The 17,000-nt window shown below is 39.5% G+C and overlaps 1 protein-coding gene across 1 annotated transcript; it reads left to right on the top strand.

The window, feature by feature from the left end:
- Positions 1-5,788: 5,788 nt before the first annotated feature.
- LOC111531418 (acyl-coenzyme A synthetase ACSM6, mitochondrial-like) lies at positions 5,789-14,239 on the top strand. The gene is given in 6 exon segments (XM_023198669.1): positions 5,789-5,991; positions 9,174-9,318; positions 10,573-10,610; positions 10,612-10,729; positions 11,857-11,939; positions 14,107-14,239. Coding segments are annotated over 6 exon segments (663 nt in total). The 5' UTR covers positions 5,789-5,845.
- The last annotated feature ends 2,761 nt before the right edge of the window (positions 14,240-17,000 follow it).

Here is a 17,000-nt window from a genome sequence, read left to right as displayed (position 1 = left end):
CAATTTCTGTGTCTTCATGAGTCAAGTTTGTTGAGTTATGTTTTTCTAATATTTGTTAATTCACTACATTAACATTTTCAAATGTGTTGTTATCCCTCTGATATATCACTCATACACAAAATGTGAATGAAATATAAATATGCGTGTAAAAATGAGCACCTATAGATCATTATCAAGGTCAAGAACTAGAACACTGCTAGCATTCTCAAAGTTCCCCATGTGCCTCTTCCTGGCATCTTCCACCCTCACTCCTTGAGGTGACCACTATTCTCTTTTAGTAATTACTTCTTTGCTATGCTGTATAATTTTCCAACTACACATGCATCTTTGAAGAAATAGAGTTTCACTTTTCCCCGTTTCTTAGATATATATGAAAGCTATCAGAAGGTATGCATAATTCTGTGTCTGGCTTCACCTACCCATCATTATAGTTGTAAAAATCATTTTCATTATTGCTGCTTAGCATTCCATTATGATAATAGGCCAAAAATGCATCTATTTATGCCTCTGTTGGTGGACATTTAATATTCAAATTGGACAGTCAATTTCCCATGGTCTGCAATGCCGAATTATCATTAATGAAGTATTTCATATGCAAATGAGTCCGTGTCAGCACCATGCCAACTTCACACCTGGTTCTTTCTAAAATGAATCTTCTTTTTCATGAACATTTGAATATTATATAAATTTTAGAATCGGTTTAATTTCCACACACTAAAATATAGAGTTTTTGGATTGCATTGAATATATAGATCAATTTTGGGAGACTGTGCATTTCAAAGCTATAGAAATTTCCAGGCCATTTACATGGACTAGCTCTCCATTTATTTGTTCTCTCTCACTAGAGCAAAATTCCATGGCAGCTATGGTGGTCTGCACTCTGGCAATCCTTCTGTATCAACAGAATCTGTGGACCTCCAAACACAATGTCCTGAATACCCAGCAATACAAAAAAGATCAGCATGAAGTCCACTCTGAAAGGATGAGGGAACCACCCATGGGAGCCAGAAAAACCTAGGAACCTGATTGGTACTGGATCTAAAGTTATGCTCATATCCCAGGAACTTGATCTGCATAGTCACTGAGGTCATCAGTCACAGGGTTTTGCCCCTCTATTTACCCACCTCATGCAGCTGTACACTTTCTCCCTTGCTCCTTGCTGCTTATGGCCTTCCTTGGCTGTCTGTCACTTCTCACCCCTCCACCCACCACATATCCCTAACCCCAGAGGAGGGAGATACACTGTAGATAAGAAAGACCTGGTCATTGCCAGCAATAAATAGCTCCCTGTACTGGTGTGCTGGACCATCGGGAGATACAAAAGATATTGTTTCCCAGAATCCTAGACAGTGGCAGTGACTGGGTGATCTTGGTGTTTATGGACTGGATGTTTTTGTTCCTCACAAACCCATATGTTGATACCTAGCCCCGTAGTATGAGGATATTAGCTGGTGGGGCCTTTGAGAGCTAGTTAGGATCAGATGAGGTCATAATTGTGGAGCCCTCACGGATGGGATTCGTGTCCTTATGGGAGTCAAGACAGAGCTTGCTTCCTTTCTCTGCTCTCTGCCATGTGGCGGTACAAGGAGAAGTAAGGAGAAGTCAGCTGTCTGCAGCCCAGAAGAGGGCCCTCACCAGAACCCGGCCACGCTGGCATCCTGATCTCAGACTTCCAGCTTCCAGAACTGTGAGAAGTACATTTGTTGTTGATAAGCCACTCAGTCGATGGTGTTTTGTTACAGCAGCCCAAGCTTATAAAAACAATGGTGTTCTTAGAAAGGGCGAGGTGTCCGGCCTTCCTCTGGTTCTTTCAGCCAGCAGACCTCCCACTCACCTTGCAGCAACCAGCAGGTACTGATGAGTCCAAGATGCCCTGAGTCTGCTCAAGTAACTTTTCTAGACACTCATGGAAGAGTCCTCACCTTCTCTCACTATGGTTTCTTGTCCACCTGATAGGGCCCACTAGATCCAGAATCCTGAATTTAATGGAATAATTGCTAACAAAGTAACATAAGTACAAAATTATGTGAACATTGAAAGTAATTAGTTTTAAATGCCTCATTATTTTATTATTTCAAACACATGGACATTATACAAAAATTGAAAATACAGATTAACACAAAACAAAATCACAGATTATGCATTAATATAATGTTTGCATTCTGTTCACTTTGTACAGTATGCATAGATTCTGTTTCTAGTCATAAAAACATTAAAAATGCTGAGTCTATTTGTGTTTTGGTTCATGTTGAGCACCGCAGTGCGTCTTTGCTTTTCTGGTTTTTGTAACCATGAATTCAAATGGCTGAAGCCATAGGACCCACTGCTCCGGCATTAACGTGCTTTGTAGTTGTCTCGAGTTTTCCCAGGCTGTGACATTTGGAACTTGACAAGTCAGTGTGCCAGAAAACAAAGATAACTTATTTGATGAGACTAGTGTTCTTTTCCAAGTAGCTGATATTATGCTAGAGTCAGCATCATTTAAAAGCAAGTACAACAGGAACTGTCCCTTGAAAATGCAGATCCCATCCCAGTATTAGAGGCAGCAATCTCTATGATAAAGGGATAGGTGGAGCAGAAGATGAGGCCACAGGGAAGGGTCTCTAAGGGACCCTAAAAGCTGCCTGATGAATCCAGAGTCCATTCAAAACTCTCCCTCCTATTTCTTGAAAAGATTGGCCACCAGGGTGTTGAGTTTAGAGAAATAGGTATGAGCCTCATAATCTCAACCCCATGCCACTCTCAACAGATCTGACATTTACTCTCTGGGCTTGCCATGTGGGGATTGTTCTTACCATGCCTGGCACCCTCTCCACTCACCAGGTGGTGAAGTGCAGCTGAGGCTTGGGATGGGTCATATGTATAAGGGGTAGGGGCAGGTACATTCTGAATAAGGGAACTGTGAGACAACATGCCTCCCCTCAAACACCTCGATAGGTATTTACATAACCTAAGGACATGGGAAGACGTTTTCTTTTTGAAGTTTTACTGGTGATCCACATTTTTAAAAGGAGTATAATTGTCACCAGAAAATATTGTTGACCTTTTGTTCTCCAACAACGACCAAACAACAAGACCAAAATTAAACAAAACAAGCACCTTTCACTATTGTTATTGCACTCAACAGCAGCTTCTCAAACTGGGTCCTCTCAGCCAAAACTGTACACTTGAATCTTCCTTGGAACAATAGCTGTATTTTTGAAAAGTTATATAAATCACATTTTTTTCTTTGGCTATATATTCATTAAACAAATATGTATTTGTCTCCTACTATGTAGCAGGTCAAATTCTAAACAAAATGTAATTGTGCTAAAATGTTCTATTAGAAAGAATTCTTGTTTTGGGAAACAAAGTGGACAAAATCCCCTTTACCTGTAATATTTTATGGTTCTAGTTAAAGTCACCCAAACTGATCTCTTTGATAAAACACAGCCCCTCAAAATTTGTTTATTTGAAAAATTTACATTTTATATATTTTGCTTAATTATGGGATAAATGTCTGTCTAGGTGTTTGTGTACAGTTAGAATAAAATCTTAAGAAGCAGACGGAACTTTAGAGGTCTCCTATGTGATCCCACCCAGTGAGTGCTTCCTTCCTACAACTTCCCTGGGAACGGGCATTTAACTTCTGCTGGAACATCACTGGTGATGAGAAGCTCACTACCTCACAAAAACATTTTGTTCTAGGATCATTCTCCTCCTTTAAAAAGGTCCTTGCAAATTACAATGACGGTGAAATTACTAGTGTGCTGTCAATCATCTGGGTTTATGTGGAAAAATAGTAAAAGGAGTAGTAGCTCACATGGCCTGAAACAAACATGGTACAGGAGAGCTTCAAGAAAGGAAAACGGGTATTGGGGAAGAAGACCCTGAAGGTCATAGAAAGATCTAGTCTGAGTCCATGGTGGAGCCTGCTAGAGACCAGAGGAGGTTCCCTTGGTTTCAGAAATCCAGCTGACAAGCAGGGAAGCCTATGTGACTGGAGCAGAATGAGAAAGGAAGCAGGAAGAGGCAGCTGAGGGCAGAGAGGGAGGCAGGGGCTGGATTTGCATTTTCTTCTCTAAGTTTGGAGGAAAACATTTGTGTATTTTTCAGCAGGTGGTGATGTTTTTTGGCTTTTTGCTTTTAAAATACCATGATTCTGTTTGGTCAAATCTCTCAGCATTCCCCCTGCCCTGTCACTTTGTACCTCACTCCAGAAAACCTGGACTACTCATAGTCTCCTGAAAGTACCAGGTGGAAGAAGCCTATCATGGTTCCTTACACTTACCTGCCCATCCGCTTCCTTGTTCCTGTCATTCCTTCCTTTCCCTCCTTGTCTACCTGACAAAACTCTTACTTTGCTGCCAAGTTGGGCTCTACCATCACCTGCTCTGGAAGACTTCCTTTACTCTCTCAAGCCAGTCTGGGTGCTTTGTATCTCCAATGCCTCAGGTAGTTACAATTGGTGATTTATGTGAAGTCCTCGAGGGCCAGGGCAGTATTTGCTTCACCTCAAATCACCAGTATTTGAGTCCCCAGCATCTAACACTGTGTCTGGATCAACTAATTAATCCACTTACAAATCGTCGAACTCTTCTAAAACAATAAAATAAAAATTTGGGAGCAGATATATTCTAAAATATAACTAGTTCATGTTCGGTGATACCGTATAGTATGTTTTCATTTCTTTTCTGGGTATCCTTTGTAACTATTTTTTCCTGGTAAGATCGTATGAAAATAGCATAGCTCATATTAGCTGTTGCCTGAGTGCATTATAGAGTCTTTTCAGGATCTGTGATAGATGACCACTGACAACTTCTTTAAAAAGTTCCAAGTCAAAACCATCTATGCCATGCTGTGAGGTGTAGAATTTGGGGTTCTGGACAATTGTTTGCTCCAATAGCGTTAGCTACAAAATGTAGGACTTACAAGAATAACTAAGGAAAGTTACCAGGGCAAGGAGCTGGAGGCCAATAGCAATGTTTATCAATTCATCAGTCAATAGATATTTTAGATTGTTTAGATTGTTTCCACATTTGGGCTACTATGAACAATGACTTTTTTATGGTGCCCAAGAATTTCCATTTGAGAAGCAGAAGTTAAAGGTGGGGTTTGTGGGAAAGGCCTGCATTGGTTAACTAGATCCTTTTCCAAAATCAGCATGTCTATATTAGGGCGTATAAGCATTGAAAGACAAGCAATGTCATCATCAGTTTCTCCTAGAAGTATTCTAGTTCTCCAAGCTTGAAAAGTGAAGAGAAGGCTCTGTTAGAACAGCCTCTGGCACACAGATGTACCCAGCATGTCCCAGTCTCATAGGAGGCCCCCAGTAGGTGTTAAACGGATGCAAAAGAATCTACAGAAACAGCCAAAGGCTGGAAGTTGTTTTTGTTGTTGTTTTTCATCTCCAATGCAAATCCAGAAATCCATAGCCCAAGCCATTCTCAAGCCAGGAGGAAACAACAAAGAGGAAGTTTCCACAACCCCCTTGCATCATAGTTTCAAAATCAGGCTACATTTCAAGTAACTAGTGGTCTGAAGCCTAACCATATAAATTTAAGACTGCTCCAGGGGAAAGGATAACAGCAGCAGAGCCACTGATCACTGGATTGTTTCAATGAGCTCAGTCTCCTGCATGCCTCAGTTCTTCCCCAGCCACCATCATGTTGCTGCCCCAATACAGAGGACAAACTCCCAAGAGAGAGGGTATTCCAGAGACCTCATCTGTACATTCCAGAATGTTTGAGGAAATATTCTCTGCTCAAAAGATATGTATGAAGCCTTATTTGTGACTTTTTCAGGAATCATCTTTGTGCCTGAGAGTCTCCAGCTGACTGCCAAGGAAATTTGCTATCAATTACACATGTCTAAAGCCCAATACTTTGTGGCCAGTGAGGCTATGTTCCCACTCATGGACTCTGCTATGTTCGACTGCCCTACCTTGAAGACCAAGCTCCTGGTGTCAGATAAGTGCTATGATGGGTGGTTGGATTTCAAGGAGATGATTCAGTAAGTGGACACTGAAAAAGAGAAACTTAAATCAAGAGAATGTCTGATTTTGGAAGACAGAATGTTGTATGAGAAGGTGGTGTGAGTGGTTGTAATGAAAAGCTTAATGGTAATTTCTAGTCCTGAAAAAAACAAAAACAAAAACAGAGTAACTCCCCAACACCACCAACAGAAGAATCCCTGATCTGGCCTACAAGTTCTCAGTCTGAGTGAAAGTCTCATCTTCTGATTCATACTTGAGCATTCATTCTGAGATGGTAAAAAAATAGGTGATAAAAATATAAACACATATCAAAACATAATAAAAAGCTTATATATAAAAATATATATAATTATATAATGGAATACCATTCAGCCACTAAAAGGAATGAAATTATGTCTTTTGCAGCAAGCTGAATGGAACTGGAGGCCATTATCTTCAGTGAAATAACAGAAATGCAAAGTCAAATACTGCATGTTCTCACTTATAAGTGGGAACTAAATAATGTGTACACACAAATATAGAGTGTAGAATAGTAGACACTGGAGACTCGCAAAGGTGGGAGGTTTTGAGAGGGTGAACAATGGGAAATTACTTAATGGGTACAATGTACACTATTTTGGTGATGGTTACACTAAAAGCCCAGATTTCACCATTATGTAACAAAACTACACTTGTATCCCTTAAATTTAAACAAATAATAATAAAAAAAAACTCACTGGCACTGGGATATGAGAAAATATATATTAAAACAACAAAATGATGCCATGTTTATCCTCAGGTTAACCAAATACAGTAGTCTCCCCTTATCTGTGGTTTTGTTTTCTGTGGTTTCAGTTACCTGTGGTCAACCATGCTCCAAAATAGTTGACTACAGTACAATAAGATATTTTGAGAGAGAGAGAGATCACATGCACACAACTTTTATTACAGTATATTGTTGTACTCGTTCTATTTTATTAATTATTGTTTTTAATTTCTTACAGTGCCTATTTATAAATAAAACTTTATCATAAGTATGCATGTTTAGGAAAAAAGATAGTGTATATAGGGTTCAGTATTATTTGTGGTTTCAGGCACTTACTGGGAGTCTTGGAACATATCCCCCAGGTATAAGGTGGGACTACTGTATTAAGTTTGATAATTATAAATGCGATCTTTAGAGAGTAATATTTTAGTGTTTAGAGATGTAAAAAAAAAAAAAAAAAAAAAACAGTGAACAAGACAGACAAAGCCCCTACCCTCATGGATTTTATATTCTAGACAACAAAATGGACCACAAGAAAACACATAAACGATCAAGGTAATACAGTTTCCAAAAGAAACTCCCAACCAAAACAGGCAAATGAAATAGAGTGATCTTATGTGGAGATGGGGGAATTATTTTAGATTTGGTGGCTTCTTAGGAGAGGACAAGTTGAGACTTGAATACTATAGAGCCAGCCTTTTGAATATCTAGGAATAATATCAGAGAGAATACTAAGGTAGAGTACCTGAGGTGGGAAGGAGCTTGACTTGTTTGAGGAACAGAAAGAATACCAGGGTGCCTGAAGTGTGGTGAGTGGAAAAGAGAGTGGGAGGAGAGGAGGTTGAATAGCAAGGGAGAGTGAGATTACAGCGGGTCTTGTAGATCATGTAGGAGTGGTCTGTGGAACGTGGAGGGGAAGGACTTGATCTGAGTGACATTCAAAAAACTCCTTCAACTGCTGTCTGAACAATGAGAGACAAGACAGGTAGTAAAGGGAGCTGGTAGAAGGCTATTGCAGTCGTCCAAGTGAGAAGCCGTGTTGTTGTGGACCATGATGGTGGCAGCGGAGACAGGACTGGGAATTTGCAAGGCAAATGAGGAACTCGCCTCAGGCACAAAATATAAAGGGGCACTGAAAAATCCAGTGATCAAGATAAATAATATTTTAATTTTCAAATACATTTTAAAAATCAAATTATAAAATAATTTTCATAATTGAAGTTTAAAAATTTGTATGTAATTTTACATATTTATTTTATATATGTATATCATCTGTTTATAATTGTATAAATTTTATGTTTTTAATACAGTAATTTAATTTTTTAATTAAAAAAATCATACTGGCAAACTTCTGCTGACAGATCACCTGCTTCTATTTTTATAAATACAATTTTATTGGAAGCAGAGACAAGATTAGGGTGACCAAGTAAGGTGAGTCATGCAACTGCCTGGTTGGATTACAGGCTGTGTGAGAACTACACCTTGAAGCTGGCTTGATTGAATCCCATTCCTAAACCATATGGGGAATACTTGACCACTTTGGGAGCATTCATTGTCATGTACTTATTTTAAATTTTGTGGCCAGGCACGGTGGCTCACACCTGTAATCCCAGCACTTTGGGAGGTCAAGGCAGGCGGATCACTTGAGGTCAGAGTACAAGACCAGCCTGGCCAACATGGTGAAACCTCGTCTCTACTAAAATTATAAAAATTAGCTGGGTGTGGTGGCAGGCCCCTGTAGTCGCAGCTACTTGGGAGGCTGAGGCAGAAGAATTGCTTGAACTTGGGAGGCGGAGGTTACAGTGAGCTGAGAACACATCATTGCACTCCAGCCTGGATGACAGAGCAAGACTCCATCTCAAAAATAAATAAATTAATTAAATTAAATTTGGATATTTTATTATTAATTTTTGACATAGTTTTGATTATTTTGAAAATATTTTGATAAAATATTATTTATCTTGACTACTGAATTTGCTGGTATCCCCTTAAATATCATGTCTGTCACAAATGTTTCACTTGCTCCACCTTGGTCCCAGCCCTGAGTACAGATAACGAAGAGACACAGACTTGTGACATGTTGTAGAGGTAAAGTTGTCAGAGCTTGCCAATGATTAGGATGTGGCATAGATAGCTGGGTAGATAAGTAGATAGATAAAGAAAGACTGATAATAAGGATTACTACAGATTTTTGCCTTGAGCAATTGAGTAAATAGAGGGTATTTTACTGAGAAAAATAAGGCTGAAACATAAAGGCATCATATATTACTTATCCAACAGAAATTAATGCAAAAAAATTAGGGGAAAAAATGGCAGCTGCACCTCTAATAAATCATCCCCCAATATACCAAGATACTAGCTGTTATTTTAAAAAATCAAAGATTACCAAACCAGGAGCCTAGGTCAGAGAACCTAAATTTAGAACCTTGCTGTTACATCTTTTGTAATTTTTAGAGTTGTACCTCCAAAGCAGACCTTCATGGGGACCAAAAGTCAACATCCAATGGCTATATTCTTCACCAACGGGACAATGGGAGCTTCTAAACTGGCCGAGTATTCCCAGTGTGATTTGGGAATGGAATTCACCCAGGCTTCCAGATATAGTCCTCACACACTCTGTTCAGGCTTGAAAGCTCTTCTCTGGGGTGGTAAAGGGAGAGTTTCATGAGACTAAAACTAAGAAAAGAGTTCGTTACTCAAGATTGCAGAAAACATCAATATTGAGAGAAGGAACAGGGCTGAAAGCAGGGTGGGAGGGTGTGCACCAAAGGATCAAAAGCAGATTGCTATAGATAAAAAATCTAAGAGTATGTGGAAAAAGAGGAAGAGCAGTAAATCCATGCAGCTGAGGAGGGATCCAGGATGATTACCCCAAAGACGCACCGTTGGATGTTACTTGTTCTTCAGTGCTACCAGCACCGGGGTGAATAATTGTGTTGACCACTATATGTAGTAATAAACACAGAGGTAGAGTCACAATTTATGAGGGTTTGGGGTTCTAGAGTCAGATTCTAAGATGAAAATCACATGGCATCACACTACCCCTTTAAAAACATTATTTAAGTAGCTCACGAATACTTTTGGGCATGAGTCACTGGTCCAATGTTAATGCCTCTTTCTAGCATCAGTAAAATTGCCACAATTTTACTGGCAATATCCAGGCTTATTACTCAAAGCAACAATGATCAAAACAAGGCTTCTGGAGATCAGAAGTAAATGCCTCTCTTGGCAAATTCAAGGGATGCTGAAACTCATTTCAATCTCTTTGGTTGAATACTCAATTAAGTAATTAATTGGGTGGCATTTGTTTTAGTTTGGCTTGTTTGTGGTTAAGTTTCCCGATCTTACATTCAATTCTGCGTAAGATAAATGGTTGTGTGTTGTGACTCCACACTCAAGTTCTCTTAACAAACTCTACCCAAAGGTCCCTTAGGGGAAATAGGTGTATGTGATGTTCATACTCACCTCAAAGGCTTTGACTCTCACAAGCTATAATGGCCAGTGGATATCAGGTAGAGAATTAGAATAGGAGAAACTATTCTAACTCATTTATTAAAATGGTTTAGGAGATCATTCATTTATTCAAATCATTAATTAATTTTATTAATTACACTTCAGAGACACTTCAGAGACCCCTGAAAGCCATGAATCCTGGAAGGCAATATCATACTAATTAAGTGATACCCACAGAATTTAAGGAGACTCCATTAGCCTCCTGGCCTCATAGCCTTTGTTTGTTTCCATTTGGGTGGTCCTTGTTTCTCTCCACAGGTTAGTGCTTGATAATAGCAAGAATTATTATTGTTGCTAGTACTAACATGAGAAAATCCAAATGGCTTTCCTATTCCTCTTTAGATGGCGGATGGACCTCCAGCCAACAAGTATTTTGTGGTCTAAGTGATGCCTTTGATGGATCTTTATCTCTAAGTACTGCCTTGGGAGCTCAGCTCCAAGGAGCCCGTATGTTTCTGTGTCACATGCCAATTTTCTGTCCTGAGATTTTTCTAAATGTAAGACCAAGTCCTTGTTGTGGGACATGGGGCAAAGGCCAGAAAGAGGTATTAGCAATGGCTCAGTGGCTCATGCCCCATATGGGGCAAATCAATAATTAACTCTGGAGTGTGATCTTGACTTAAAGATGCTCTCCCTACTTCTGAGAGCAATGCCCTCTCACTTCTCTAGGGCCTTTGGAATTGGGGGGACTTGGCTACTTCAGTTGTATCACTCAAAAGGAAACTTTTTTTTTTTTTTTGAGACAGAGTCTTGTTCTGTCGCTCATGCTGGAGTGCAATGGCGTCATCTCGGCTCACTGCAACCTCCCACTTCCCGGGTTCAAGCGATTCTCCTATCTCAGCCTCCCAAGTAGCTGGGATTGCAGGTGCCCGCCACCATGCCCAGCTAATTTTCGTATTTTACTAGAGACAGAGTTTCACCATGTTGGCCAGGCTGGTCTCAAACTCCTGACCTCAGGTCATCCACCCACCTTGGCCTCCCAAGTGCTGGGGTAACAGGCGTGAGCCACTGTTCCTGGCCTGAAAAGAAAACTTTTAAAAGACAATAATGATATTGAAGAAGACAATATTAATATCAGTTACTATTCATTGACTACTCATCAGTACTTCATATGCATTATTTCATTTCATCTCCCCAACAACCCTGTAAGGGAAAAACTGGATAAACTGAGTCTCATAGAGGATAAGTACCTAGCCCAAGGAATCACAGAGGTGGAATCAGACATTAAGCAATCATGGTCTATTGGACTCCACAGCACAATCTCTAAACTGTTGTGCTAACCTCTTAAGTGCCTCCACAATCCACAATTTTACTGACAATATCCAGGCTTATTATTCAAAGCAACAAAGATCAAAACAAGTCTTCTAGGATCCAGAAGTAAATGCCTCATTGTGTATCTATTCAGATATCAGTGAATAACATGATAGCTGCTAGGTTCACACAGCTAAAGCTAAATTCTCTCCCAAGGTCTGGAGGGTGAAGAATCACTAAATTTCCAAGACAAAGAGTATGCCCTAGCTGAGTCTCAAAGTTAGTGGCCATCTTCCCTGAACCTTCCTCACCACGGTCTCACTGTCTTTCCCACTTAACGTATAGATTTGGTTTTTTCTTTTTGTGGTCCCAGGCTCTGTTCAGGTCTTCCACCACCACTCTATCTGCAAATCCACTGATATACCAGGAACTGCTTCAGCACAAGTGTTTCGCCAGGTAAGAGAGGATCTTTCAGGAGAGAGTCCATTTCCACTCGTGGTATCATAAATAAGATTAGAAACCCTCAATTTGTTGAAGTAGATCCAAGCCTATCTTTCATTAACACACCTATCTTGTTGCTATTTATGACAATAACTTTGTTAGAGTGTGGGATTTTTTTTATTATCTTGTGACTATTCAAGGCCATATCTTCTGGCTCCACAGGAGTCCAGAATATAAAACTAAATTATAATCATAAGGTTGAGTTTGCTTAATCAATTTGTGAATTATACCTCCCTTTAAAAAGATAAACATTAAAGACAAATGCATTACCTGTAAATAAGGTAAATATTAAAAATGAAGACCACCTTCCTTATTGGATGTAAATCCTTTTAGATGTTTTAAAAATAAATTTATATCTATATTTATCTACCTATCTTCATTGCAATATACTGAAATATTGGGAGCAGATTATATAGATGGTATCATACTATATATATCATAGTAAAACCTGCATTTTCACTCCACACTGTTCGTTAGAGCTCTGTTTATGATAATATGTGCAATATATTTTAATCATTGCATAGTATTCCTTAGTATGATTTATATGTTAATGAGCCCCAAGTACCTATCAAAGATACTTGAATCTTTTCCAATCTGCTGAAATAAGAATCTTTGCACATATCCTAGAATTCTCTAGAGTACCCACTGAAAAGTGGAATTGCCAATGTTTTGTGGAGTCTGTGCCCAGATTAATCATCACTAAAGATTAATGAGAAATCACAGGTTCCAAAGCATTGTGTCATGCCTTAGAGTTTGCTAAATAATAATTTAACTCTAAATTTTACTTTAGCTGTGTGAGCAAGGACATATACTCTATAAAGGGAGCATTTGTGGTAGCAAACAATAGCAACATATTAAATTACGATGACATAAACAAATGTCTAGTTCATTGGCATTTTATGGAGCAATTAAAAAAAGTTAAAATACAGTATATCTTTATTCATCAACATGCCATCCCATATAAAATGTTCAGATTCTTTCTTTTCTTTCTTTCTTTCTTTCTTTCTTTCTTTCTTTTTTTTTTTTTTTGAGACAGGGACTTGCTCTGTTGCCTGGGCTGCTGAGGTGCTCAAGGAATCCTCCCATCTCAGCCTCCCAAGTAACTAAGACTACAGGTGCATGCCACCACACCTGGATTTTTTTTTTTCATTTTTTCTAGAGACCTGGTCTCACTATGTTGCCTGGTCTTGAACTCCTGGGCTCAAGCAAGTCTCCTACCTCTGCTTCCCAAAATGTTGGGATTACAGGCATGAACCACTGTGCCCAGACTGATTATTTCTTATACTCTTGAAAGAAAAGGACTTAAAATTTTACAAATAGTCAACTCTCACTTGTACCCTAAAATTAACAATAAAAAGGCAATGATAAGATGGTGCCTTTGTAATTAATTCAGAAACAGTTCTCCAGTTCTGATCTTTCTTAGTCTCAAGACCTAACTGGGTGGGCAGGTATTATCTAATACAGATGAGCTACCACATAACAATTAATTGACACTATTGTGTTCAAAATACATAGTCATTCTATCTCTATCTGAGACCATGAAGAGTTTTGCTCTAATCAACTTCCCACACTGGAACCTTCCACCATCACCAAAATAAAATACACATAAAATGAATTGTGGGTTCATCAAAAGTGTTCACTACTATTCTGTGTCTGGGGCCCTATGGAAACTTCTCATAATATCCAGAGACTTTCAGCTCAGTTTGTAAAATTGGTGGCTGTCTCTCCATCCCCAGACTTCAGAAAATTAGTTCTTTCTTTACCTTACCATTGCTGACACATTCTTTATACACAGGTAAGGCTTTTGGGGTGGTAATAGAACTCAGAAGGGTTTCTACCGAAGGCTGGCTTCCTGCCATCAGTTAATACTTATTGATTTACATTTAACATTAATACTACTTATCCAGAAGCGTAAATGAGTCTTCATAGAGATTGATGTAACTGGGGTGTCTGAATAGATAATCTAAAAGACTAGTAATAAGAACATAAACTACCACTTAATGAGTACCTCCTATATATTTGGCAATATCTGTATCATTTTTGCAAGTTTCTTTCTCACAACAGACCTGCTATTGGTAGAAATATTCACTAAGGCTAAGAACAACTTTTGATGCCTCTGCAGCTACAGATTGAAGAGTCAGAAGCTTTGTGTGGCTGTAGGAGGATCCATTAGCCCTGGGGTGACTGAGGACTGGAAACACATCACTAAATTGAACATCTATGAAGGCTATGGCAAGACAGCAACTGTAGGTTGATGCTGATTCCCCATTCAGCGAGAAACCAAACTTGTTCATTCACTATGTACGCACATTCTCAGAGCACTAGCACACACTAGAAATGTAGAACTGGATCTGAAGCATGGGAAAAGGAATTGTTTTAATATAAAGGGACCCCTCCCCGCCTTTCATTGCAAGACAAAGAATTACAAGTACAGATAACTTATAAACTTACAGTTTTCACAGCAGGTAGTTGAGCTAGTTTCCACCTGACAATTCCTGTTTACTCTGTGAAGTATGAAGCAATGTCACCTGATGAGAATGAGAAAATGATGTGATAGAATTCTGAGTGGAGGATGTTTAAAATGATCATTGCTGAATACAGAAGAAAGAGCAGATTGTGAAAATAAAGGAGAAATGGGTAATTATAAGAGCACATTTGAGGTTGCTGAGCATTAATCTTCAAAGTCACTAATCTATGTAGTTGCGTGATTTTCTCCAATATCACTCTAAAACACAGATATAAGCATTGTGAAAGTTAACAGTTGGATTGAAGCAGGATTAAAGTTGTGCCAAGAAGATCCAATAAAAGGGCAATGGGCAAGGGATCTAGTGATATTGGAAAGAAAATAGTTAAGATGAAAGACTAAGAAACTAAGCTGACTGGGGAAGGAAAAGAATTCAAGAAAAGGCAGATAAGTTTTGTGAAGGCAAAGCACTGGGGATGTCAATGGAGCTGGAATGACTGAAGGTAGTTGTTTTAGGCTGCTTAGGCTGCTGTAACAAAACATCATAGATTGGGTGGCTTAAACAACCAAAACTTATTTCACTCACAGTTGTAGATGCTGAATGTCCAAGATCAGAGTGCCAACACGGTCAGGTTCTGGGGAGGGCCCTCTTCTGCGTTGCAGACTACCAACTTCTGGTGGTATTCTCACATGACAGAGAGAGAGAGAGAGAGAGAGAGAGAAAGGAAGAGAGAGAGGAAAAAGTCTCTTTCTCTGTTTTGTTGTTGTTACTTTTTTTCTTAAGAGTTAGGGTCTTGCCTTATTGCCTAAACTGGAGTGCAGTAATGCAGTCATAGCTCCCTACAGCTTCAAACTCCTGGGCTCAAGTGATTCTCCATCCTCAGCCTCCCAAACAGCTGGGACTACAGGTACACACCATCACACTTGGCTAATTATTTACATTTTTTAGTAGAGACAGGATCTTACTATGTTGCCCAGCCTGGTCTCAAACTCCTGGCCTCAAGTGATCCTCCTGCCTCAGCCTCCCAGAGTATTTAGGACAGGCATGAGCCCTCACGTCCAGTGTCTCTTCTTATGAGGGAAGGAATCCCATCATGAGGGCATCACTCTCATGACCTCTTCTAAAGCCAATTACCTCCCAAAAGCCCCATCTCAAAATACCATCACAGTGAGGAGAAGGGCTTTAGCACATGGATTTGGGAGAGATACAATTTAGTCCATAGCAATAGTGGTCAAAAAGTGAGATACATAGACTTAGGATTTCAGAGGTAGAACATTTGCAGGTGATGCCAACACAAGGGTATAACCACAGGTGGATTAAGTGTCATGACACTCCCTAGAGATCAGGGTCAATAAATGAAGAGACCAGAGGGTAGGACTGGTCATTCATATACGTGTAGGAGGCACTGAGGATGATGGTGGCACATGGAGTAAAAGAAAGATCGTGAACCTCATGATGAAGGTTTCAATGAATAAGGAATGACTGGGAGATTGGGAAATTATAGCAACCAGGAGTAGTAGAGGGTAGTAAAGGTAAGTGGTGTGAGTCTTAGAAAGACAGGGGCATTGTACATAGGGTCAGAAAAGTAATGGCTAGGAGTGATCATCTCTTATGTTTTAAAATATCAGACAAAATGTGAATCTGGTGATAGGTTGACTAGAAGTCACATGACCTAGATTCTAATACAACTGTGCTATAGAACAACTGAAGGAGTCGTAAGAGGGCCCTCTGTCTTTCTCTGTGCCTGATTTCTGATTCATTCATTCACTCACCCATTCCATGAACACCTATGGAAAGCCCACACTCTCCTAAGCATGGGGACATTGTGATAAGCCAAGCCACAACAACCTTCACGGGGCTGCAGAGTAGCAGAGCAGATTTAATCAAAGAATTGTGCAGTAGAAGTATAGCCAAAACCAGAAACAATTGCTCTGAAGTGAAGACCAGAACTCAGTGAAGGTATATTACAAATAATCTAACTTCTTTTAGGGAATTAAGAAAACCTTCCCTAGGAAATTCCTGTTCTGAGAGCTGAAGGACAAATAAGAGTTCACCAGGTGGGGGAGGTGGCATCTTGGGTGGAAGGGATCAGGTTGCACCAGAGAAACCCTCCGAGGGTTCATGCACAGACTACAGAGGGTCAGGGGGCTGGGATGCAGGAGTCACTGGAGAGATGGGGACCATCCAGACCTTCCAAGGCCTTTAGAGCCAATACAGCTCATGGTCACCCAATGTTCATCCTGCCTTCTCTCTCGTGGTAAGACAATAAGCTGAATGTGCAATGAATCAGTCAAGGTAGAAAAGCTAAACAAGTTGCCAAGGTCACACAGCTACTTGCTTTAAAATGTTTTAAGTGAGATATTATTCATATACTGTAAAATTCACCATTTTAAATATATACCTGAGTGGCTTTTAGTATATTTATAAGGTTCCAAAACCATCAGTAGAAGCCCTTGCTTTTAAGCCCTACTTACTTTGGCCTCTTTCAACCTTCAGAAGAGATCATTTAAGTATATATATACATATATATGTGTATATATAATTTTATATT

Source organism: Piliocolobus tephrosceles, chromosome 12 (assembly GCF_002776525.5).
Source record: "Piliocolobus tephrosceles isolate RC106 chromosome 12, ASM277652v3, whole genome shotgun sequence".
Lineage (NCBI taxonomy): Eukaryota > Metazoa > Chordata > Mammalia > Primates > Cercopithecidae > Piliocolobus > Piliocolobus tephrosceles.
Note: the sequence above shows the minus strand (reverse complement) of the source record. Positions and strands in the feature narration are given on the sequence as shown.